General features: G+C 27.0%; 2 protein-coding genes and 1 long non-coding RNA gene across 3 annotated transcripts; 2 read left to right on the top strand and 1 right to left on the bottom strand.

Annotated features, from left to right (window-relative positions):
• Nucleotides 1-2706: 2706 nt before the first annotated feature.
• LOC145956575 (uncharacterized) lies at nt 2707-8923 on the bottom strand. The gene is made up of 4 exons (XR_014432819.1): nt 8523-8923; nt 8161-8215; nt 3167-3276; nt 2707-3041 (listed from the first exon to the last, which is right to left on the bottom strand). It is a non-coding gene; the product is annotated as an uncharacterized LOC145956575 (long non-coding RNA).
• Nucleotides 8924-10653: 1730 nt separating this feature from the next.
• Nucleotides 10654-13501, top strand: LOC109791204 (HVA22-like protein c). The gene is made up of 5 exons (XM_029269808.2): nt 10654-10846; nt 11002-11028; nt 11124-11246; nt 12141-12399; nt 13232-13501. The coding sequence occupies exons 1-5, from the start codon at nt 10779-10781 to the stop codon at nt 13298-13300; spliced, it is 546 nt and encodes a 181-aa protein (XP_029125641.1). The 5' UTR covers nt 10654-10778; the 3' UTR covers nt 13301-13501.
• A 9294-nt stretch (nt 13502-22795) lies between these two features.
• Nucleotides 22796-26761, top strand: LOC109791202 (pectinesterase). Its single transcript, XM_020350467.3, has 2 exons — nt 22796-24250; nt 25886-26761. The coding sequence occupies exons 1-2, from the start codon at nt 23344-23346 to the stop codon at nt 26578-26580; spliced, it is 1602 nt and encodes a 533-aa protein (XP_020206056.1). The 5' UTR covers nt 22796-23343; the 3' UTR covers nt 26581-26761.
• The last annotated feature ends 44 nt before the right edge of the window (nt 26762-26805 follow it).

The raw sequence follows: 26805 nt of genomic DNA, 5'->3' as shown, positions 1-26805 counted from the left end.
GGTGTATTCCATATCGTACCCTTAAAACACTTATGCAAATGATGCATGTCAATCAAGACTCTATGCATTCTCATATCACATTATCATTTCTCATGGTCATATCACATCATCGCATTTCGTCATCATATTTCATTATCACATTTCATATCCCATGTCTCAATTACATTTCACTTTACATCATCATATTCACAAAGCCTCCACAGAGCGCTTTAATTTATATCAAAACTCGTTTATTTATAAAATTAAATACATATTTTTACATCTCATCAAATAAGGAATATAACAGAAAAATCATAAATCAAAACAGAAAATATTTCATATTTTGCCTATTTCTCATAGGGTTTCCCGCAGGAACCCATAGAGCACTCTAGATCATATTAAAACATATTTATTTTCAAAATTAACCACATACTCATGCATCACATCCAACAAGGAACACAACAAAGTAATCAGAAGGAAAAATAGAAAACATTATATTTTGCCCGTTTTCTCATAGGGTTTCCCATAGGAACCCATAGAGATCTCAAGTCATACAATTAATTGCATATAAGAAAAATAATAAGCAAAATAGATACAATTGGGAGAAACTCCTCATACATGAGCATGCATAAAAATACAGCAAACACAGGATTGGGGGCCAATCCCACTACCCAGCATACAATCCCACACCCAGAGCGAGGTTTCTCACTCCCCCTTACCTGGATGAGCAGAAGGCAAAGGTGTGATCTAAGGTCGTTCCTGAGTACTCTTCCTTAGAGCTCTTTGTTTCTCCTTTTTTTTTTCTAACCCTTCAGAACGCAAATGAGGTAGATAGGGTTAACGCTACCTGACTCCTTAAAATTAATCCATTGGGCTGGGTCAACCCAACCCATTTTCCTTCTCTTCTAACCCACTTCTCTTTTTCCTCAAAATAATTAAATAAAATAAATACATGTATATTATAAAATATTTGTCCTCTATAATAATAATATATTTCTGACCCAAAATATAATAATATAATTTCAATAACAAAATATCATATAAAATCAACCTTCTCTTAAAACATATAAATATTTATTTAAATATGCTAATAAAAAATACTTATTTAATACATACAAAATAATTGTCCAAAACAACAATTATTTAAAACGTACAAAATAATATTCTTCTATAATTATTAAAATAATTATGAACAAATACCATATAATAATAATTATTATTATTATAATAATAATAATAACTTTATTGAAAATTGAGGTGTTACAGTTTGCGTTATTTTTCCAAAAAAAATAAAATAAAAAGAAAAGATCAAACCTTTTGATAATTAAGTCATCCAAAAATTAAGACCAAAAAACAATGTTGATTGGACCAAACTACCCAATATGTACAGACTGAGTTCAGTGTGATATCCTCCACCAAAAAGAAAAGGACAATAGACTCTGAAACGGTAATGCATAAATAGAATTTGAAAATTAAAACAATTTATTCGAAACGGTTACACGAGGAAAAACGAAAATAAATAAATAGTTATTTAGATTGTGAAACTTGTAATCAATTACTAAAACCTTATATTCGATTACTAGATGATTTTATAAATTTAACTTTAATTCTAATACTTATAATCCTTTAACTAATTTTTTAATTAATAAAAAATATTATAAATAATAATTTTTTTTATAATATTTATTAAAATTATACATGTAACACTTAAATCCAAAATAATGATCAAGTGCCATAAATTCTCTAGCATGAACTACATATATATATATATATATATATATATATATATATATATATTATTTTTACATTACTTGCATTCACAGATATTGATCTGCTATATTAGAGTCACATCTTTATTAATTTATTAAGGAATGTTTTTACTTTCATATATTATTTTATAAATTATATATTATAAATTATCATAAATATTTCTTAAACTAATTATAAAAAATAAAAGAAGCTTAAATAAATGCAAATGACAAAATCCTAATTTTTTATTTTTACAAAATTTTAAATAAAAAATAATTAAATTATTCTAGATTTATTAATTATAAAATATATATTATTTTCACTTTTTTTTTCTAATATACAAGTATTAATTATAAAGTGTATTATATAATATATATAATACATTTTATAATTAATTATATATATTTTCTAATATATATATATATATTCACCTTTTATTAATTATATAATATATATTAAATTATTCCATTTAGGTGTATTATAAAGTATGCTGATAATATTTTTATATATTTATTGATAGACTTAATTGTACTTTTTATTAAATGATCAAGTACAATGAATTTTCTAGCGTCAACAATTATATATATATATATATATATATATATATATAGTTATATATAATTATATATCATTTATAAATACTAGCGGGGCCGAGGCACTTCGTGCCTCTATCTGAATTTTATCTCTAACTTTAAAATAACGCACCGATTGAATGAATTCATTGTTGACATATAATTGTATAAATAATTTTACACAATATAATATGATAAATTCAATCCTTGTTCATTGATTAAGTGCATAATAATCAAAACATGATAGAAGGCCAGTTCATATAAAATAAAAAATTTATGTTCTACATAGTTATATTTGCAATAATGGAATAAAATAATATATATAATAATCAAATGCAATTTTTCCATCATAAATTATTTTTAATAGGAAGATCAAATAATGAATTCGCTTCAGGAGGATTTATAGCTTCCCTGCAAATTATGAACGAAATTAACGAAATTAAATGTCAATAAATAATAAACAACATTTTAAATAAATAATAATTAAATTGCATAATGTCATACCTTTCGAGAATAAATTTTAATTCCTTATAAAATACATCATCCATAATTTCTTTAACTTTAAAAAACTGCATAAACAAATAATATAATGTCAAGTATCAATATGAGAGATTTAATATTTGATGTAAATTTTTATAGGTTACGAAAAAAATTACCACAACCTCAAAAATGGAGATATGTTGTTTTGCATGAAAGTTATTAATATGATAGATATTACTCGATCTTGCATTTTCAAGTGTCCTATTATTGAAAAAAATATGAGTTAGAATTTATTTAAATTAGGTAGTAATACAACTATATTTTTATATATATATATGAAATTATCACATATAAACTATTTTTAGAACCATATATTATTATATTACCTTTCTAATTTCTGAGACAACAATTCTTTTTTCACCATTTTCCAAAGTTGGGTTTTATCTACTATTACTGTAGAACTCCACCCAATAGAATATACTTTTAAACGATGAACCTGTCACAAAGAAAATACAATTTAAATAGATAACCAATAACAAAATATGAAGTCTAACCATGAATTAAATTGAACCTTGTTGTCAATTAGAGTAATTGTTGAGAGTGAATTCATTTTTTCCCTTTAAAATTATAAAAAAATCAAATTTAAATTTACTATCTTAATAGATTTATAAATTTAAATATATAACCATATTTTATTAAGAATTCAAATTTAATATATTCCTAATTTTAAATTTTAAATTTTAAAATTTGAATTTTAAATTTTAAATTTTAAACTTTAAATTTTGAATTTTGAATTTTAAATTTTAAATTCTAAAGTCTAAATTCTAAATTCAAATTATGAATTTTAACTTTTAAAATTTAAAATATAAATTTTAAATTTTAAATTCTAGATTTTAAATTTTAAATTTTACATTTTAAACTTTAAACTTTAAATTTAAAATTTTAAAATTTAAACTTTAGATTTTAAATTTTAAATTTTAATTTTAAAATTTTAAATTTTAGATTTTAGATTTTATATTTTAAATTTTAGATTTTAAATTTTGAATTTTAGATTGTAGATTTTAAATTTTCTTTTTCCCTTTAAAATTTAAAAAAATAGCATTTAAATTTACTATCTTAATAGACTTATAAATTTAAATATATAAGTATATTTTATTAAGATTTGAAATTTATTATATTCCTAATTTTAAATTGTAAATTGTAAATTGTAAATTGTAAATTCTAAATTACAAATTATAAATTTTAACTTTTAAAATTTAAAATATAAATTTTAAATTTTAGATTTTAAATTTTAAATTTGAAATTTTAAACTCTAGATTTTAGATTTTAAATTTTACATTTTAAACTTTAAACTTTAAATTTAAAATTTAAAATTTTAAACTTTAGATTTTAAATTTTAAATTTTAAATTTTAAAATTTTAATTTATAAATATTTTATGTTTAGATTTTAAATTTCAGATTTTAAATTTTATATTTTAAACTATCAACTTTAAATTTAAAATTTTAAATTTTAAACTTTAGATTTTAAAATTTAAATTTTAAAATTTAAATTTTAAAAATATAAATTTTTTAATTTTAGATTTTAAATTTTAAATTTTAAATTTTAACTTTTAAATTTTAAATTTTAAATTTTAAATTTTAGATTTTAGATTTTAAATTTTAAATTTTACATTTTAAATTTTAGATTGTAGATTTTAAATTTTAAAATGTCAACTTTAAATTTAAAATTTAAAATTTTAAACTTTAGATTTTAAATTGTAAATATTAGAATTTCTATTTAAAATATCTCTATTTTATTTTACTATCTTAATAGATTTATAAATTTAAATATATAACCATATTTTATTAAGAATTCAAATTTAATATATGCTTGATTTTAAATTTTAAATTTTAAATTGTAAATTTTGAATTTTAAATTTTAAATTTTAAATTTTAAAATTTAAATTTTGAATTTTAAATTTTAAATTTTAAATTCTGAATTCTAAATTACAAATTATAATTCTTAACTTTTAAAATTTAAAATATAAATTTTAAATTTTAGATTTTAAATTATAAATTTTAATTTTTAGATTCTAGATTTTAGATTTTAAATTTTACATTTTAAACTTTAAAATTTAAATTTACAATTTAAAATTTTAAACTTTAGATTTTAAATTTTAAATTTTAAAATTTAAATTTTTAAATTTTAGATTTTTTAATTTTAGATTTTAAATTATAATTTTTAATTTTTAAATTTTAAATTTTAAATTTTAAATTTTAGATTTTAGATTTTAAATTTTAAATTTTTCATTTTAAATTTTAGGTTGTAGATTTTAAATGTTAAATCTTAAAAGTTCAACTTTAAATTTTAAATCTTAAATTTTAAAATTTAGATTTTAAATTGTAAATTTTAAAATTTATATTTAAAATATCTCTATTTTCTGAATTCATTTTTTCCCTTTAAAATTATAAAAAAAATCAAATTTAAATTTACTATCTTAATAGATTTATAAATTTAAATATATAACTATATTTTATTAAGAATTCAAGTTTAATATATTCCTAATTTTAAATTTTAAATTTTAAATTCTAAATTCTAAATTATAAATTACAAATTATAAATTTTACCTTTTCAAATTTAAAATATAAATTTTAAATTTTAGATTTTAAATTCTAGATTTTAGATTTTAAAATTTACATTTTAAACTTTAAACTTTAAATTTAAAATTTAAAATTTTAAACTTTAGATATTAGATTTTAAATTTTAAAATTTAAATTTTTAAATTATAAATTTTTTAAATTTAGATTTTAAATTTTAAATTTTAAATTTTAAATTTTAGATTGTAGATTTTAAATTTAAAATTTTAAAATTTCAACTTTAAATTTAAAATTTAAAATTTTAAAATTGAGATTTTAAATTTTATATTTTATATTTAAAATATCTCTATTTTCTGAATTCATTTTTTCCCTTTAAAATTATAGAAAAATCACATTTAAATTTACTATCTTAATAGACTTATAAATTTAAATATATAACTATATTTTATTAAGAATTAAAATTTAATATATTCCTAATCTTAAATTTTAAATTTTAAATTTGAGTTTTAAATTTTAAATTTTAAATTTTGAATTTTAAATTTTAAATTTTAAATTTTAAATTTTAAATTCTCAATTCTAAATTACAAATTATAAATTTTAACTTTTAAAATTTAAAATATAAATTTTAAATTTTAGATTTTAAATTTTAAATTTTAAATTTTAAATTCGAGATTTTAGATTTTAGATTTTACATTTTAAACTTTAAACTTTAAACTTTAAACTTTAGATTTTAAATTTTAAAATTTTAAATTTTAAATTTTAAATTTTAAATTTTAAATTTTAAATTTTAAATTTTAAATTTTAAATTTTAAATTTTAAATTTTAAATTTTAAATTTTAAATTTTAAATTTTAAATTTTAAATTTTAAATTTTAAATTTTAAATTTTAAATTTTAAATTTTAAATTTTAAATTTTAAATTTTAAATTTTAAATTTTAAATTTTAAATTTTAAATTTTAAATTTTAAATTTTAAATTTTAAATTTTAAATTTTAAATTTTACATTTTAAATTTTAAATTTTTAATTTTACATTTTAAATTTTAGATTGTAGATTTTAAATTTTAAATTTGAAAATTTCAACTTTAAATTTAAAATTTTAAATTTTAAAATTTAGATTTTAAATTTTAAAATTTAGAATTTATATTTAAAATATCTCTATTTTCTGACTTCATTTTTTCCCTTTAAAATTATAAAAAAGATCACATGTAAATTTACTATCTGAATAGATTTATGAATTTAAATATATAACTATATTTTATTAAGAATTCAAATTTAATATATTCCTAATTGTAAATTTTCAATTTTAAAATTTGAATTTTAAATTTTGAATTTTATATTTTAAATTTCTAATTCTAAATTCTAAATTAGAAATTATAAATTTTAACTTTTAAAATTTAAAATATAAATTTTAAATTTTAGATTTTAACTTTTAAATTTTAAATTTTAAATTGTAGATTTTAGATTTTAAATTTTATATTTTAAACTTTAAACTTTAAACTTTAAATTTAAAATTTAAAATTTTGAAATTTAGATTTTAAATTTTAAATTTTAAAATTTGAATTCTTAAATTATAAATTTTTTAATTTTAGATTTTCAATTTTAAATTTTAAATTATAAATTTTAAATTTTAGATTTTAGATTTTCAATTTTAAATTGTACATTTTTAATTTTAGATTGTAGATTGTAAAGTTTAAATTTTAAAATTTCAACTTTAAATTTAAAATTTAAAATTTTAAACTTTAGATTTTATATTGTAAATTTTAAAATTTATATTTAAAATATCTGTATTTTACTATCTGAATAGATTTATAAATTTAAATATATAACTATATTTTATTAAGAATTCAAATTTAATATATGCTTGATTTTAAATTTTAAAGTTTAAATTTTGAATTTTAAATTTTAAATTTTAATTTTTGAATTTTAAATTTTAAATTTTAAATTTTAAATTCCAAATTTTAAATTACAAATTATAAATTTTAACTTTTAAAATTTGAAATATAAATTTGAAATTTTAGATTTTTAATTTTAATTTTTAATTTTTAAATTCTAGATTTTAGATTTTAAATTTTACATTTTAAACTTTAAACTTTAATTTTAAAATTTAAAATTTATAATCTTCAAGTGAGTAACTGAAAATAAGCATACAAATTAGAGAAGGAAAATATGATGTTAAATGATTTCATTATAGTAATAGTTTACACCTTTGTTCATTCACCCTTTAAAATTTTTTTCCATTAAAAAGATTGTGAAATTGCATTGGAAGCAAATGAAAATGAAAAATCGTGAGGAAAGTGACTATTGTACAAAACAAAGAGTAGTACAATATGTTAGAGGGTAGTTGGTAGGGAATTACAACGTCTTGGCATTATGTGTTATTGTAGTTTTCATCATCCACATGACTACCTTTGCAAGACCCATTTACTAACTTCTATTCAAGAAATAACCATCAAAGAAAATTAAAAAAAATAAAAGAATAAAATGAAAAGAAAAATAAAGGAAAAAATGATAGTTAACATAAATACCTTCTCAACTAAGACGAAATCACAAAATAAAACACACGATTCTACAGAAAAATTGATGAAAATAAAACTTAAATTTAAAATAACATCTGACAACAAACACACAAAATTAAGATAAAGAAATAAAATGTATGGTGGAAAGAAGTTTCAAAGTATGGTTACATAAGATTTTGACGAAGTTTGAAAATTTACAAAAAAAAACAATGACAAATATATAACTTAGATTCGAAAGTAGTACCGTTTAAGAGGAGCGAGAAAAATTGTAATGAATAGATTACATACATGCTTTGACGCCACCAACACGTTTTTTCTCTGTCTCTCTTGTTGGGTGCTGTTACTACGAAAGTGATAGATATGAAACCATAATAGAATCTTTCGGCTTAGAATTTTTAAAAATAATTAAATGAATTTAAAAAAATAAAATTGAATTGGGGTTTGATTATTATTCTTCTTTGTTTGAAAAATAGAAATAGTAAGAATGACTTAAAAGGAGACCAAAGGAAAGGATGGCTCTTGATCCTCTCGGGTCCCCCGGTTTCGGCCTGCAAAATTTTCCTATTTATTGTCGGTAAAAGTAATGGAAAATTATAGGATTCTGGTAGAATGCAAAAATCAGGAAATCAAAATAAAAACTTATAACCAACCTTGAAGTGATTCTTGTCGTATCGTATGTAAACTGAACACAGTAGGATCAAGTAAGGCGAGAAACCCGATTTACTTCACAGTTCCTGCAAATGAGAAGGTAATGAATAGAATATGCAGTTACAATTACAAAAGACAGAAGATCGAAAAAAACATGCAGTTACAAATTTATAAAATGCGGGAGAAGTTAGTTAATATCAAAATTTTTAATTTTCCATTTATGTCCCAAGTAACCACCCAATTTAAGTACCGGAATAATAAATTGTTAAAGGGTAAATTGTGGAGACCAAACTGAAGTATTCCTTTTATATAATGTTATAGATATATATATTTTTTTTTTCACCTTTTATTAATTTTATAACATATATTAAATTATTTCATTTAAGTGTATTATAAAGTATGATGATAATATTTTTATATATTTATTGATAGATTTATTGTACTTTTTATTAAATGATCAAGCACAATAAATTTTCTAACGTCAACCATTATATATATATATATAACTGTATGTATATATATATATATAGTTATATATAATTATATATAATTTATAAATATACTTTTATATATTTATTTTTAGCTTTTTTAGTTAAAATGCAAAATAATATTGTCTTTTTATAATTTCAAAATTAAAAGTTTTTTCCTAATTCATATTTTAATTTCCTATATTTCAAAATGACAACTTATTATTTAAATTAATTCATTTCTTATGTTTTAATTTTTAATCTTTTGATGAAAAAAATATTTTAGTTTCATAATTTTTTAATTATTTTTTTAGCAAAATATTTTTTATTTATACATAATTCTTAAATATAATAATTGTACAATAAAATTTTCGATTTTGAGAGGGATACATAGTCCCTCACATATTGTGACGAAATTTGTGACAGAATACAATTTTTAAAAATTTTCCATCACAGAATCCGTCACAAAATTTTTAATGAATAATTTTGTGACGGATTTTTGTGACGAAATATTTAGAGAGGAATCAAAATCCGTCACTAAATTCGTCGCAAAATTTTTTATTATTATTAGTGACCCTGTTTATGACGGAATTGTTAGAGACGGAAATTTTTCCATTACAAAATCCGTCACAAACTCTAAAAATAACTAGTCCGTCACAAAAATAAAATTTTCGTCACAAAAGTCGTCACTGTTAGTGACGACATTTTATCCGTCACAAATTTTTGTCACAAATTTTAATTTTTTTAGTAGTGTTTGACTTACTTGTGAGATTGATATATTTTAAGTTATTGATTATCTTGCATTTTTATTATTATTTCAACAAAATTAACGTTAAATAAAAGTTTAAAATTAACATTAAAATTTTATTTTTAATATTTCAATGTATTAAATATAAAGTTAAAATTATTTGTAATATAATTTTTTTAATTTTTTAAAAATTTATAAATATTCATGAATATCCATGGGTATTCAAAAAATTCATGGATACCCGCTTAATGGATACTCGCGCGGATACGTGATGAGTATGAGACCAATTTTCATCTAACGAGACAAAGACAAATTTACTATTACCCATCCCCATGAAGTTCCATTGTCATCCCTACTTATAAATTAGACTCAAGTCTTGAAAAAACGACAACGAAAGTGGTAAATAAATCATACTCAAATCATGTCTTTTCTATTAGGCCATCAAAATTTAAAAATGATTAACTTTAATAATTCATATTATTTTTAATTACTTAAATAAAGTCTAAAAAATTGATATTAAGAAAATCTTTGTTGCGATGAATTAGTCTAATTTCTCATTATGTCTTCATCAATCTTCATGGGATGTCATTTGTGATTTAATATAATGCGAATTTTATATAAAAAAAATGTTAATTAAACAAATTATTATGACAGAAAAAAATTGCGTGTAAAATTAACAATCTTTATTTATAAAATGAAATAATAACAAACAAATATTATTAAGAATAATTAACATTTTTTATTTTTTAAAATAATAAACATTTTAAGAAAAATTTTAAAGTCCAATCTCGTGGGACAGAGAGTAAAAAAAGTAAAATTCGGTGCCTCGTTGGTCGTGTGCAATAGATTGTCCAAAAGATCAGTTCTTTTCATACAGTACTTTGTCTGCTTGCCAACTTTCCCGCATTTTCTTTGTTACTTTTTGGGTTCATTCTTTTTCAAACCTCCCTCTCTCTCTTCTTCCTTCTCACTTTTTGGTCAACAGTGAACACTCTTTCTCAGTTCTACACAGAAGCAGTTCAAAACAGAACTTAGTTGCAAATATGGGTGCTTCCGACAACAACAACAACTTTCTCCAAGTTATCTTCAATAACTTCGATGTTCTTGCCCTGTATGTCTCTTTTTTGTTTATTTTTTTTCCATAGTCAAGCTTTGATGCCATTGCAGCAAATACAACATTATTTTTTTTTTTTAACTATTTGTTCGGTTTACATTTTGATCTGAGTTTTATAACTAAATTCATTCTCTAACTGGCATTTTCTCCAGGCCCTTAGTTACGCTCGTTTACCCTTTGTAAGTATGTTTCTTCTTTTGTTGTATTAATTTCATTCGGGAAATGTATGCCTGCATTTTGAGCTTTTCTGCATACCCTTTTGTGTTTTGGTTAGATATGCTTCAATTAAGGCCATAGAGACTAAGTCTACTAGTGATGATCAACAATGGCTCACGTATTGGATTCTGTATTCCATTCTCACACTCTTTGAGCTCACGTTTGCCAAAGTTCTTGAACTGTAAGCTTCTCAGCTAATAACCATTAGTGAATATATAAATTATGACATATGATTATTAACGAGGAGTGATTCACTTACTTCAATTTATACATTTTTTTCGATAATTTATGTTTTACATCAAATTTTAACGGTTAAATTAAAAAATTTAATATATAAAGTTTATAAAAAAATTTTAAAATTTAAAAATATTTAATACTCTATTTTATTTATCCAAATTAACGTATAAAATAATTTTACAATTATTCATCAATTTGAATTAGTGAATCAAAGTATTAAATAACTTTTAATAATTTTTTAAAATTTTGGAGGCTTATCTATGTATTAAAAACATTTAATTTATTAGATAGATCGTTAAAGTTGGATGTGGAATACAAGTTATTGAGTGAGGTAAGTCTAAATATACTTATTCTTCAAATAAAAAGATCTCTACTCATTATTAATTTGTATTGTTTAATTTTTGTCTAGTTTTAAAAACATTCACGTTCTCAACCAATAAAAATATATGTTACTAGTAGTTATTATAAAAATTAATAAACTTGATATATGATAATTATAAGTAGATGACTGTGTCAGTTTTAAGTTATTCAACTTTGAATGTGTTCTCTGTTCAGGTTTAGAGTCTAAGGTCTAGAAATAAAGCTTACATTGTCTTATCACCTATTTTATATATGCTTCACAATTTAATTATCCCTTTTCTGGTCAAATTCATAGGATGTTGGGGTTGCTTATAAAATGAGGTTGTTGTCAAATTTTCTTTGTTTTTTTTGTGATTTGATTATTTGCAAGGTTTTCCCCTTTGTTTTCATTGCTTAGCCAAAAACAGATTTTTGAGCAGCTTGCACTGCTGTTTCAGTGTTTCTTCAATATAATTATTATGGTGCTAATTAATTTCAGGCTTCCCATTTGGCCTTTTGCCAAGTTGATATTCAGTTGCTGGTTGGTTCTGCCTCACTTCAATGGAGCTGCGGTTGTTTATAGGAATTACATTAGGCCATTCTATATGAACCCACAAATCCCAATGCCACAAGGCTCTCAAATATGGTATTTTCCACAAAAGAAGTCCATATTTAGAGAGCAAGATGATGTTCTAAGTGCTGCTGAGAGGTACATGGAAGAACATGGTACAGAAGCCTTTGAAAGACTTATAAGCAAGGTACATATATTAGCCAATGCTTTCAGTGGAAAATAATTGGCTCTACTCCAAAGCTAAGATCTTTCTAAAGTTGAGGAAGTATGACTTTGGGAGTTGCTATGATTCAACTTGCTTATATTATTAGGGAATTACATATGTACATAGGATCTGTTCGATAAACTACTTCCTAAGCATTTCTATGAATGAAAAAAAAATATAAAAAAATGAAATAATTTTTTTTATAAACTAAAATTAGTATATATATAAGTTAATTTGTAAACGTTCTCTCATATTAACTTCTTTAAAAACTTACTTTTTAATTTATATATAAACTAATTTTAGTTTATAGAGAAGGTTTTTTCATTTTTATTCTTTTTTTTATATATATAAATGGTTATTCGAAAAGTTTATGTGAATAGGAAAATTTTACGGTACCCACTATAATAGTTCCCTTCTAAATATAAAACATTTAATTTTGAACCAAAATCAGAATTTTGGACCATTTTAACTCTTAAAGGCAAACCAGCTTGGGAGATAACTGTCCTATGGATTATTGCATTCAAACCGGGGGGAGATTTGGCTCTAGCTTGGTATATATTTTAGAAATTTATCCTTTTTTTTCTAGTTCCATATTTTCTCTGTTTATGAATCATTGAAGCTGGTCAACCAGAAATTACAAGCTGAAATTTCAATTACAAGTTGAAATTGAAAATGCATGTGTTTTAGACTTTTAGCTAAGTCATTCTCCTGTAGTAAATTTATAGGGTGATAGCCCCTTTCCCAACAAGTTTCACTTGGTCTGTGTTTGGAACAATATTTTAGTTATGAAAACATAATTGGCTTTGATGTGCAGAATGACAGACAAGCCAGAGCAAGGAGAAATGGAAATTACATGATCTTTGATGATGACTACAGATATTGAACTTTGTTAACGCCTCACTTTAGCAGTTGCTAATGTCTCAATATATATCATATTGTGTGGTTTTTTATGACGACCATATATATTTAACTTTGTTAACGTGTCACTTTGGCAATTGCTATGAGATATATAAACTAAGTTGTATTAACTATTAATTATGATTCTCATGTCATGAAATCTTTCAATAGACTAGTTTTTCCATAATTAGCCTGATCTAAATGATGGTAAAGGAGCTTTAGATGAATTTTCCCTTTCTTCTTATTTGCCTTCACAGTAACGTTGATCATTATTGATTGAGTTTGAAAATAGAGGAATCACATCCAGAATTTTCAAAATTGAATTAATTTATACCTCATATATAATTGTTAAAATGTGATACAAAATTTTAAAATAAGCTAGATTATTATAGAAAAAACCATAGGTGTATGCTAGTAACTATTAGATCATACAAATTCTAGACTTATGTAGACAATTACATATAGATAAAAAAAACTCTAGAATAAATATCTCTAAAATTCACTATATAAAACATGAATGGTGGTGTTGAGGCTTATAAATAGGTCATGTATCCAACATTTGTAACCAAGCAACTAGTAAATCATTTTTACTCAAATCTATTCCAATTATTTCTCTAAACTAGTTTTCCTTTCAACTAAGCCTATCAATATAAATTTACCTCCCCATTCTTTCTACCAATCAAAGAAGTTTTTATTATTTGATAATTCATAAACTAACAGTGGTACCAGAGCTACGTTCGGTCATCTACTGGGTGTAGAAATATTACCCCACTATTTCCACAAAAAAAATTCCCAATATTCTACCCACTTTAAAAAAAATTCTAATCCATGGCTAACACCATTCAACCATCATCTATCCTTATTCCCATTTTTAATGGTGAAATTTATGATTTTTGGAGTACAAAAATGAAGACATATTTTACCTTCCAAGATTAATGAGACATGATAGAAGAAGAATTTTTTGCTCCATAAGACATTTCATCCCTTACTACGGTTAAAAAAAAGAGTTGAAAGATAGCAAACAAAAGAATTCAAAGGCACTATTTATTTTGCAACAAGTTGTGATTGACACAATTTTTTCAAGAATAATGGGTGCAGCAACAGCCAAAGAAGCATGAACTACGCTATAGAAGGAGTTCGAAGGAAGTGAAAAAGTACGTGCTATAAAATTACAAACTCTACGGCGTAATTTTGAATTGTTAAATATGAAGGAATCTGAGATCGTAAAGGACTACTATTCTAAGATACAAGAAATAGTTAACCAAATGAGAGTGTAGGAGGAAAATATTCTTGACAAGAAAATTGTGGACAATATTCTAATTAGTATTCCCCGTAAATATGATCCAATCGTGACAACGATTGAGCAAACAAAAGATCTATCTACTTTATCAGTAACAGATTTGATGGGGTCACTTAAAACTTATGAGCAAAGGTTGAATAGGCATGATGAGGACTCAACTAAAAATGCATTTCAATCAAAGCTCAAATTACGGTCTCAAAATAAAGAGAAAAAAAAAGGAATAATGGAGAAACTTATAGAAATAAAGACAATTCTAAAATTATTAGAATGAATATCCTCCATGTGGCATTTGCAAGAGGACAAATCATGCCAAAAAAGATTGTCGATATCGTGGAAAGCCACAATGTCGCCACTGCAACAAAGTTAGACATATGGAGAAGTATTATCGCAACAAAAATAAGCATTAAGTAAACTTTGCTTAAGAGAAAGATGGTGAGCAACATTTTTTCTATGCTACCCAAGATTCCAATAGTGAAACAAGTGGAAGTTGGTAATTGGATAGCGGCTGCAACAATCATATGGCCAAAGATGCAAGCATCTTCAATGATATTGACGAATCTGTCAAAGTGAAAGTCCGAATGGGGAACAACACTTTCATTGAATCAAAAGGCAAAGGCATAGTTGTGGTGGAGACGAAGAAAGGTACGAGACTTATTATTGATGTTCTACTAGTTCTCAATCTCAAAGAAAATCTCTTAAGCATTGGCCAAATGATGGAGAAAGGTTATACTCTCCACTTCGAAGGAGACACATGTAAAATATATGACAACAAAAAGTTAGAGATTAGCTGAGTAAAAATGGAGAAGAGGAATAGAAGTTTCCCTATAAGCCTAAGACAAGGCCCTAACATTGCAATGAAAGCAAAAGTAGATGACTCATGGCTTTGGCATCGAAGATTTGGCCACTTTAATATACATGCCTTAAAGTTATTATATCAAAAAAAAATATGATGAGAGATCTCCCATGCTTAAAGGAGAATAGTGAAGCTTGTGAAGGATGTCTCCTTGGCAAGCAACACTGACTATCGTTTTCAACAGGCAAAGCATGGAGAGTAAAGGACTTGTTAGAGTTGATCCATACAGATATACTTGGACCAATGTGGACGTCATCACTCCATAACAACAGGTATTTCATTCTCTTCATAGATGATTTTTCTAGAATGACTTAGGTCTACTTCATAAAAGTAAAATCAGAAGTCTTTGGTATTTTTAAGAAGTTTAAGACCCTTGTCGAAAAGCAAAGTGACAAACAAATAAAAGTACTTAGAAGTGACTGTGGCAAAGAATACACTTCCCGTGAGTTTGATAAATTCTGCGAAGATGAAGGCATTGAGCGACAACTTACAGTTGCATATTCTCCACAACAAGATGGAGTGTCTGAAAGGAAAAATTGCACAATAATGGAGATGGCTAGATCGATGATCAAGGAGAAAGGATTACCAAACACTTTTTAGGCTGAAGTAGTTTATACGGCTATCTACATACTTAATAGATGCCCAAATAAGGTAGTCCAAGATAAGACTCTGATTGAAGCCTGGAACAGGAAAAAACCATTAGCAAAGCACCAAAGGGTATTTGGATCTATTTGCAACATACACATTCCAGAAGAGAAAAGGCATAAACTAGAAGACAAGACAGTACGAGGTATCTTCCTTGTGTATAACACATAGTCAAAAGGCTACCAAGTCTATAACTTGCAAACCAAGAAGCTGACTATTAGTCGAGACGTTGAAATTAATGAAAATGCGGCTTGGAATTGGAATGACGAGAAATTAGAGAAAAACATTTATATCTCAATGCAACAACTAGAAGAAGAAACTGCAGAAGTCCCAGGTGAGCCTCATTCTCCTCCACAACAACAAACTCCATCACCAGAGTCTACTCCAAGATGAGTTAGATCCTTGGTGAATATATATGAAACATGCAACTTGGCCATACTTGAACCTAAAAGCTTTGAAACAACATCAAAACAACAAGTGTGGGTCAAGGCTATGGAAGAAGAGATAAAAATGATTGAGAAAAATAATACATGGGATCTAGTAGACTATCCAAAAGACAAAGATATCATTAGGGTAAAATGGGTTTATAAGACAAAGCTCAATCCGGACGGCACCATATAAAAGCACAAGGAAAGGTTGGTAGCTAAGGGCTATTCATAACAACCTAGAGTCGATTACAACATGACATTTGCCCCAGTAGCACGCCTAGATATAGTTAGAGCTCTAATATCTCTTGCAGCACAAAAAGGTTAGAATATCTACGAGTTAGATGTCAAGTCCGCTTTTCTCAATGGAGTACCATAATAAGAGATCTATGTAAAGCAACCACAAGGTTTCATAAGCAAGGGAAATGAAGACAAAGTACTAAGGCTTAGAAAAGCTTTATATGGTTTGAAGCAAGCTCCTCGGGCATGGTATAGTAGAATAGATCAATACTTCACCAATCATGGATTCAAGAGGAGTAAGAGTGAGCCAACACTATACATCAAGACCCAAGGTTAGTATGACACTCTCATCGTCTCCTTGTATGTAGATGATCTTATCTACATAGGGAACAATATTAAGATGATGACATAATTCAAAGAAGACATGATGAAGACATTTGAAATGATGGACCTTGGCTTGATGAACTACTTCCTTGGTATTGAGGTAAGTCAAAAGAAGAAAGGGATATTCATTTGACAAAAGAAATATATTGAAGCTCTCTTGAAGAAGTTCAAGATGAGTGGTTGCAAGACTGTCACTACTTCGCTTGTGACAAAGGAGAAGCTACAAAAAGATGATGGAGCACCAGATGCTGATGCATCTCGCTGCAAAAGTCTGATTGGAAGCTTACTATATTTAACAGCCACACGATCGGACATAATGTATGCTGTAATTCTTTTATCAAGGTTTATACAAAGCCCAAGCCAAATTCACTTTAGAGCACCTAAAAGAATTATAAGATATCTACAAGACACAAAGGAGTTTGGTATATGGTACAAAACCATGACCAACTCAAGTTCGCTCAGATACACCAATAGTGATTAGGCAAGTTCAATAGATGACATGAAGAGCACCTCTAGTTATGCCTTCTCACTCAGATCAGGAATATTTTCTTGGGCATCAAAAAAGCAAGCAATAGTTGCACAATCAATCGTAGAGGCATAATATGTTGCAGCAGCTAAAGCTACAAGTCAAGCAATTTGGCTATGAAGAATACTTGCAGAAATGGGTGAACAACAAGATGGGCCTACTACAATCTACTACAACAATAAATCAGCAATAGTAATGACAAAAAATCCAGTACATCACAGTAGAACAAAACACATTGCAATTACATATCACTTCATCAGAGAAGTACAAACAATTAAAGAAATCAAGATGGAGTATTGCAAGATCGAAGAACAAGTTGTTGACATATTCACAAAGGCAGTACCGAGAGTAAGATATATTCGAACAATTTCGCTCTATGGTAGGAGTTAGAGAAATTTGTATCAAGGAGAGTTTTAAAATGTGATACAAACTTCTAGAATAAGCTAGATTATTATGAAAAAATACATAGGTGTATGCTAGTAACTACTAGATGATACAAATTCTAGAATTATGTAGACAATTACAATAGATAGAAAACTCTAGGATAGATATCTCTAGAATCCTCTATATAAAACATGAATGGTGGTGTTGAGGCCTATAAATAGGCCATGTATGAAGTTTAATGAAAAACACATAGAAGGGAGGTTGAATATGTGTGTGAATGTGACTAAAGGAAATTTAAAATATTTTTGCAATAAGGCTCTCTTTCATCTAGTGAAATAATATTAGTAAATGCTGAACAGAAACTACCCAGTGTTGGTTTAACAAATCATTTTCAGTCTGGGAGTTTCACCGTCTGTTTAGATAAAATGCTTCTTTAAAAGAAAATTGTTCTTTAGGGTGACAAGTTAAACAAGTATGGTTTTCTTCTGAAGATGGTTTTAATAGACGATAATCATTGGATGAAGTTTTCAATGGATTAGATTAACCAAATAAAGTGCATCTAAAACATAAGGTTCTTGCAAGTATTTTTATACTGGTTCACTCAAACTAAGCTACGCCTAGTCTCTTTCAAATGAAGGGTTCCACTAGATAATCAATAAAATACAAGTATTGTTTATTCAGTCTCTTCAGGCTCGCAGTGAGTATTACAGATCACCTAGGTCACGACCACTCCTGGTCCCAAGTATTCTCAACCACTTTTGGCTCGTCAGCTTCACTCACAAACGCTAGTATTCTTTGCTCAACCACTTCTGGCTCTCAATGAGTATTATCGACCAACTCTTGGCCCGCTAGCTTCACTCACTAGCGCTAGTATTCTTTGATCAACCACTTCTGGCTCCCAATGAGTATTCTTGACCAACTCCTGGCCCGTTGACTTCACTCATCAATGCTAGTATTCTTTACTCAGCCACTTCTAGCTCCTAGTGAGTATTCTCGACCAACTCCTGGCCCGTTAACTTTACTCATCAACGTTAGTATTCTTTACTCAGCCACTTTTGGCTCTCAATGAGTATTCTTTTACAAGCCTTTCCATGCTTTACAAGTATTCTTTCTCTAGCCTCTTCAGGCTTTGCAAATATCAACTGGACAGATTTGGTTTGAGTGTTTGGGCTAATCTCATAGAGAGGATACATAGGTTTCTACACTCACTAAGGTATGCAGCCTTAGTCTTTACAAAGACTGAGTGTTTTGTCTACTCTCACAGAGAAGATACATAAATTGGTACACTCACTAAGGTTTTGTTCCTAGGATGCACATGTTTGGAACTCCTTAGTTTATAGAGATGAATACCTTATGGTACATTTGACTCTATACGCTTTATCTTTGGTTTCATTGTTTTTTGTGGGCTTGATATCACTTTGTTAAGATTACAAAAATGAAAGTCAACCTTTCAAGGTTTGAGATAGTGATATATATAGTGTCTTGTAGAATCTGCCCATTGCAAGTATCTGTTAAAGCAGATATAGTCGTTCATGACTAGTTTGATCTCTCATTTAATGCTTGAGTTCTTGCATTAAATGTTGCTTCCTGTGATAGACATTGTGTGTAGTCTTCTTTGCCTTGTTAGCAACTCTGTCTGAGTTTAGCAGAGACCTAGGAACCGTTTTGTCCTTATCTAGTCATATAGCTTTTGAGTGTTGTCCTTATTTGAAAAAGTGATGTACTTTTTCTAACACATGCATGCTTTTGCTTTTGCTTTTGCATTTGCGTGCTTTTCTTCTTCTTCTTCTCTTCTCTTTAATCACGCATTTTACGTTGAGAGCATTTGAGTGATTGTAGACGTTGCCTTGATTTGTCTTTTAAGACTCGATTCTTTAATTGTTTGCGTGGCAGTCTTTTGTCTACGTCTGTTGGTCCTATGCATTTCAATCTTGTCCTTAGTCTAAGCATCTGAGTTTAGTGTTTTGAATTTTCTCATAATCTGGTCAAAATTATAGGTAGACAGACTCTATTCTTTGTCTGACGTGTCTTTCAACCTATGTTGTCCTTTGTTTGACTTCCTTTTGTTCTTTGTCTCATGCTTTTTCTAATTCCATATGTTGCACTAGAAGTTGTCCTTGACACACCTTCATTTGATATTGAACTCATAGTCGTCTGGTGCACATATTGTACTTTGTCTCTTTCAATTTGATTTGTCTGGTTCTTATGATGTGCCTTGCCTTGACTGTTCCTTTATTAGAAATTACAATCTGGTTTTATCTGATGTTTAATCCATCTCTTTATTTTTTTAGGTTTAGCCTTGTTTTGGCTTTTGTCTAATGTTTCAATGTCTCGACTTGTAGTAGGCCTCATCTAGTGTTTGTTAAATGTTCTTCCGTCTATGATCAGACTTAATCTTGATGATTGAGTAGTCATCATTTGATTCTCTTGTTTAGTTTGTCCAGGCTTCGTAGATCTTGCATTTAATGCATTTGATCTTGCATTAAATGTTTGTTTGCCGAGTCTGCGTTTCACGAAGTCTTTTGTACCATTTGTTTACTTTTATGTCTGGCATCAATCATGACCTGGACATCTTTGTACTTTTCTGGCTTTGTAACTGCAGAGGCGTTGTCTTTTTCTGACTAGTAGGTGTACTCGTTCTGACACATGCAGCTTTGACTTGTGGATAAGCACTCGTCCATTTTTCTTTTCTCTTTTATTTTATTTTGATGACTCCATGTGTTGTTCTGAGAGTGTGGATGCTAGGTAATTCTTCTCGTTGTGACTTCAGGCGCAGTCTAGCATTCTTAGTTTTCGTTTGAATCTTCGTCTGGTCAGCTATGCAAGCTCTTGACTCCGTCTAGGATGCTTGATTTAGTTTTTTCCATCGTCTTTGGTTTTGTATCATCTAATGCTTCACTAATTTCCTTCTTATGTTGAGCTTGTTTTCGTTTGATCTCTTCATCTAATGTCTTATAGCTTGTGGATAGATTTTTCTGGTGTATTTCCTTCTTTTGTTCAACATTCATCACCTTCATCCGGTGCTTAGCTTATTTTGTCTTAGTTCTGGTGTAGAGGGTGGTACATGCATATTCTCTATTCTTCAACTTGTCTGTACTTATGTCTTTATTTGAAACACTAACACATTTGTTAGAGATAACAATATGCATTATATTTGTCTCATTTAAAACCTTACTAGGAGTTTCTTCGTCTGACTTAACAATGTATCCAATATTTGTAACCAAACAACTAATAAGTCATTTCTACTCAAATTTATTCTAACTATTCCTTTGAGCTAGTTTTCCTTTCAACTAAGTCTATCAATATAAATTTGCATCCCCATTCTTTTTACCAATCAAAGAAGTTTTTACTATTTGATAATTTATAAACTAACAATAACACTTAGTAGTCAGAAGGATTTTTTTTGTTAACTCTGCCCAGATTCTGAGAGAATGTTATATAAGAAAGGACATGCTCATTTTGTGGGAGAAAAAACTCTAGAGATCAAATATGATTTTTTTTTTTATTTTCTTCCTTTAATTTGTTCAAACCATTTCAAGCCAAGGATTTAGAAGCCGATTGATAAAGATGGCTTATTCCCCGAAATTCAGGGAAATGGATATTCAAAACCTACTACGTGTCTCTAAAAGGAAAGAGGGAGAGAGAGACTTCAAAGACCAATTCCTTTTGCTCCAAAATCTCTAAAAAAAGAGTTATATACTACTACATTTTAATTCTTTAGCAACATTTTCTTTTTTACATTTGTTAAAATGTTATTATATATTGAATAAATAAGTTATTTTGCAACATTTTTTTTTAAAATGTCATTATAGATAGAGTAATATTTTTTATTTTAATATTATTTTTTTAATTATTTTCAAAATCAAAGTTTCATATCGAGTAAAAAAATGTTACATAGGTTATTTTGTAATATTTTTTGGAAAAATATTACTATAATTGCTTCTAAAATCAAAGTCCCACATCAAATAAAAAAATATTTTTTTATCTCTATTTGTTATCCATAATTAAAGTCTCACATCAAATAAATGAATGACTCATAAAGAGTATATATAATCATATAATTATACTTAAGATAAATGAACTTTAATATTTGATATATAATTAGTGATGATTAAAGAATTTCTTCAATTTTCTCTTAAAGAATTTCTAGGAGTTTAGGAAGCATAAAAATATAATAATTGATAATAATATATAAATTAAAATTAATTATCATTGTATAAAGCTAACAAAAACTTAGCAATATTATTAAAATGTTACAAAAATACTACTTTGATAACACTTGAAAAATGTTGCTTAATTGTTTAAAAATGTTATTAAAAGTCTTTAACAACATAGACTATACACAACATTTAATAATATGTTGTTAAAGTAAATTAGTAACATTTATACATAATTAAGTAACATTTTTCTAATGTTACTCAAACCTCTTTATGTTTATGTTGTAGTGATATATGCTATCAATATCATTGAAATACAAAATGTTTTGTGAATTTCTCATATATTTTCTACTTAATTTTGCTTATACCTCAAACAAAACAACAGCACATGGGTCACCCTAAAATTTCGGACATATATTCTTCAACATAACGCATACGAGTACATACCCACCTAGTGAAAACCATTACTACATTCAAAGAAACTACTCTTTCCCTATTCTTGAAGAAGTCCACTGAAGAAAGGATAATATATACAATTTTTTCTTTCGCCGCATAGTACATGCATATGGATATATAGCATACAACTTCAGACCAACTCAACCATATTATCCTCTACATCATAGTTTAATTGTGTGTTTCAATTGTTATAGCTGTCGTGAGTACATTAATTAATAAATAAGTAATCATTCCTCAGAGGGATGTCGTTCTGTCAATATATTTAACAATAAGACATTTATTTTTCTTGTGATCACAATTAGACTTGCATCCTCTATGAGATACTAAGCAAGCCCTTAATTATACTAATTCATGCAAATAAAAAATCATATTAATTTTTCTACCAGATAAGGTTTTATTCCTTTCATCCTTTCTTGCAATTGCATTCACAGTTTGTATCTGTGTCATTCTTTATCATCATTTTCAATTCAACCCACACGTTTACCCCGTCCACACTCCACATCCACCCAACAAACATATATATATGTATGTTATTATAATCTCTCATCCCCCAAAACAATTACAAACCAAAAACATCAAATATCATTTGTGGTGCAAGTGCAACTTACAATTCCCATTGTTTCTTCACTCTTCTTAACTATTCTTATTCTCCTCTAGAAATGGAAACCCTTGTGAAAACGTTCCTCACTCTCATATTATTATCTTCCATTTTCTCAATAGCCTCATCAAGAAGAGGACCAGCTTCATCCAGCAACATAGATTGGTGGTGCAACCTAACCCCACACCCTGTGCCATGCAAACACTACATCACAACTCACATGAAGAGCCACCATTTCCCAATCAAACACAAAACTAACTTCCGGGGCATGCTCCTTCAAGTCTCCCTAAACCAATCCATCACCATGCAAAAAGAAGCACGTGAATCATACCAAAACAACCACATGGCAACAAAGAACCACAGAACCGTGCATGGTGATTGCTTGAAGCTCTATGAGAAAACCATCTTCCACCTCAACCGCACCCTCGAATGCTTGCATCACGTGAAGCAAAACTGTTCACCGGATGATGCACAAACTTGGCTCAGCACTGCTCTCACAAACATTCAAACGTGTCAAACAGGAACCGATGAACTCGGTGTTCGAGATTTCAAGGCTCCTAGTGTGACCAACAACGTTACTGAGATGATAAGGAACTGTTTGGCCATCAACATGGACTTCATGAAACGTCATCACACGGAAGAGAAAACGGAAGAGGAGTTTCCTGGTTGGTTTTCAACGCGTGAGAGGAAACTGTTGCAGTCTTCATCGATAAAGGCACATGCTGTGGTGGCAAAAGATGGTTCGGGGGATTTCAGGACTGTGCAAGAAGCTCTCGATGCTGCGGCAAAGAGGAAAGTGAAGGGGAGGTTTGTGATACACGTGAAGAAAGGGGTGTATAGAGAGAATATTGAGGTTGCTGTGCACAATGATAACATCATGTTGGTTGGTGATGGATTGAGAAATACGATTATCACCAGTGGTAGAAGTGTTCAAGATGGTTATACAACTTATAGTTCTGCAACAGCTGGTAAGTTGTATAGAGTGTGTTTAAATATAAACTAAAAATATTTTTTTTAGAATATTTTTTGATCTTGAAAGAATTTCTACACTTGTATCTAAATATGTTTATACTTATATTACTTTATATTTTTTTAGAACATTTCTTAAAAGTATTTATAAAATAAAGAGTAATGATATATACATATGAGATAGAATAATTTATGTCTACCCTCCCCTTGAAAAATGATAGGTTCCCGAAAAATACTTCATTATATTATAGTATATATAGGAAGGATGTGTTTATTTCAGGAATAAGTTTACTTAAATTTATTTTATTTAATAACTCATGTTTTACATTAAATTTTAATGATCTAATCGTTAAATTTAAAGTACTTAATATATAGATTAAATTTGCAAATTTTTAGAAAATTTAAAAATCATTTAATACTTCATTTTGTTAATTCAAATCAATGTATAAATTAATTTTATGATTATCCATTAATTTAAATTAATAAAATGAATTATCAAATAATTTTTAAATTTTTTAAAAATTTGCAAACTTGATATCTAGATTAAAAACTTTAAATTCAACAGTTATATTATTGAAATTTTATATACAACATGAGTTATTGAACAGAATAAGTCTAGGTAAACTTACTCTTAAAATAAACCGATTCTTCTTCATATATATATATATATATATATATATATATATATATATATATATATATATATATATATGATTTTTTGTGCAAAAATGTAAACTTATATTTTAATTTGAGGGTTTAGGAGTGGAATATTAATTTAGGGCTTGATCTTCAATCAGGCATCATCATTATTTACTTGTATTTTACGTTTCAAAAAGAAATAGAAGAAACTATTCTCTGGACTTTATTTTTAAATATTTGAAGGAAGACATTAAAAAGTCGGACCGCAACTAAGCAAATTACTAGGGCCTGTCTAGCTAGTGATGAAGGTTGAAATGAGTATTAAATCAAATTCCATTGTCTTTGTTGTAATTTCTTATGAATAATATATATATATATATATATATATATATATATATATATATATATATATATATATAAAACTGCAATTCAACTGAATAAATTAATATAGGAAACAGTTTTAGTTCATCTCATTATTAGAAAATTTAGCTGAGTTGATTGAGCAGTCTAGGCAAGTTGTCGTAATTTCTTAATATTGAGTTCAGTTTTTTTATATATAAAAAAAAACTCATTAATTTTTTTATTATATAGCAAAAGTCTTAGCAACACATTATCACTCTCTCTAATGTACTCTTTTTTATTAATTTAATTTTGGATAAAACTTAGAGTTCCTGAATGTTATTAATATGATTCTTCAATTAAAGTTAAAATTTTATTTACATCAATATATATTAATGAGATCTTAATCAAATGTACTTATATAATATTGAAATAAAATTTTAAATTTGATTAAATAATAACACTAACTTTACCTAAAGTATTATAATTTTCTACATCCTTAATAATTTAAATGCGAGACCCACTAAACAAGAATGAGAGGCTACCTCCTAATAAAAGTAAAATCATATTATAAAATGAATATTAAAGAATAAATTATTAACACTTTTTTTTTATCTATATTTTTTCCTAACTTCTAACCATAAATTTAATTTCAGGCATCGATGGCCTCCACTTCATTGCACGCGACATCACCTTCCAAAACACCGCCGGTCCTCACAAGGGTCAAGCGGTGGCGCTCCGGTCGGCCTCCGATCTCTCGGTGTTCTACCGGTGCGCCATCATTGGCCACCAAGACACCCTCATGGCCCATGCACAACGCCAATTCTACCGTCAATGCTTCATCTACGGCACCGTTGACTTCATCTTTGGCAACGCCGCAGTGGTGTTCCAAAACTGTTACATTTTCGCAAGAAGGCCCTTAGAGGGCCAGGCCAACATGATCACGGCCCAAGGACGAGGTGACCCATTCCAAAACACCGGAATCTCAATCCACAACTCTCAAATACGGGCCGCACCGGACCTCAGGCCCGTTGCTGACAAATACAACACTTTCTTGGGCCGGCCCTGGCAGCAATACTCAAGAGTTGTGGTCATGAAAACGTTCATGGACACCTTGGTGAACCCATTGGGTTGGTCTCCGTGGGATGATTCTGATTTTGCTCAAGACACGCTTTATTTTGGAGAGTACCAAAACTATGGGCCTGGAGCTTCCACAACTAACAGAGTGACATGGCCCGGTTTTCATGTGATTAAAAGCCCATCTGAAGCGTCTCAGTTTACAGTCTCGCGCCTCCTCGCTGGCCCAACATGGTTGGGCTCTACAACCGTGCCATTTACCTCTGGTCTTTGAGCTTCTACTATATGTGCTGTTACACTTGTTGAGTCAATTATTTATTTGGATTTAAGTTACTATATTCTTTAAAGTCATACACAACTAATATTCTTTTCTACGCGGTGTATATTTTATTATTTGTGTAGTTTTGTAAGAAAAATATTTGAAAAGAAACAATATGATTGGAACATTATAAATGTACAAATTCGTAACATTATATTTGTTTATCTTTTATTTTTGTTA

Source organism: Cajanus cajan, chromosome 3 (assembly GCF_000230855.2).
Source record: "Cajanus cajan strain Asha chromosome 3, NIPB_CcT2T_4, whole genome shotgun sequence".
Lineage (NCBI taxonomy): Eukaryota > Viridiplantae > Streptophyta > Magnoliopsida > Fabales > Fabaceae > Cajanus > Cajanus cajan.
Note: the sequence above shows the minus strand (reverse complement) of the source record. Positions and strands in the feature narration are given on the sequence as shown.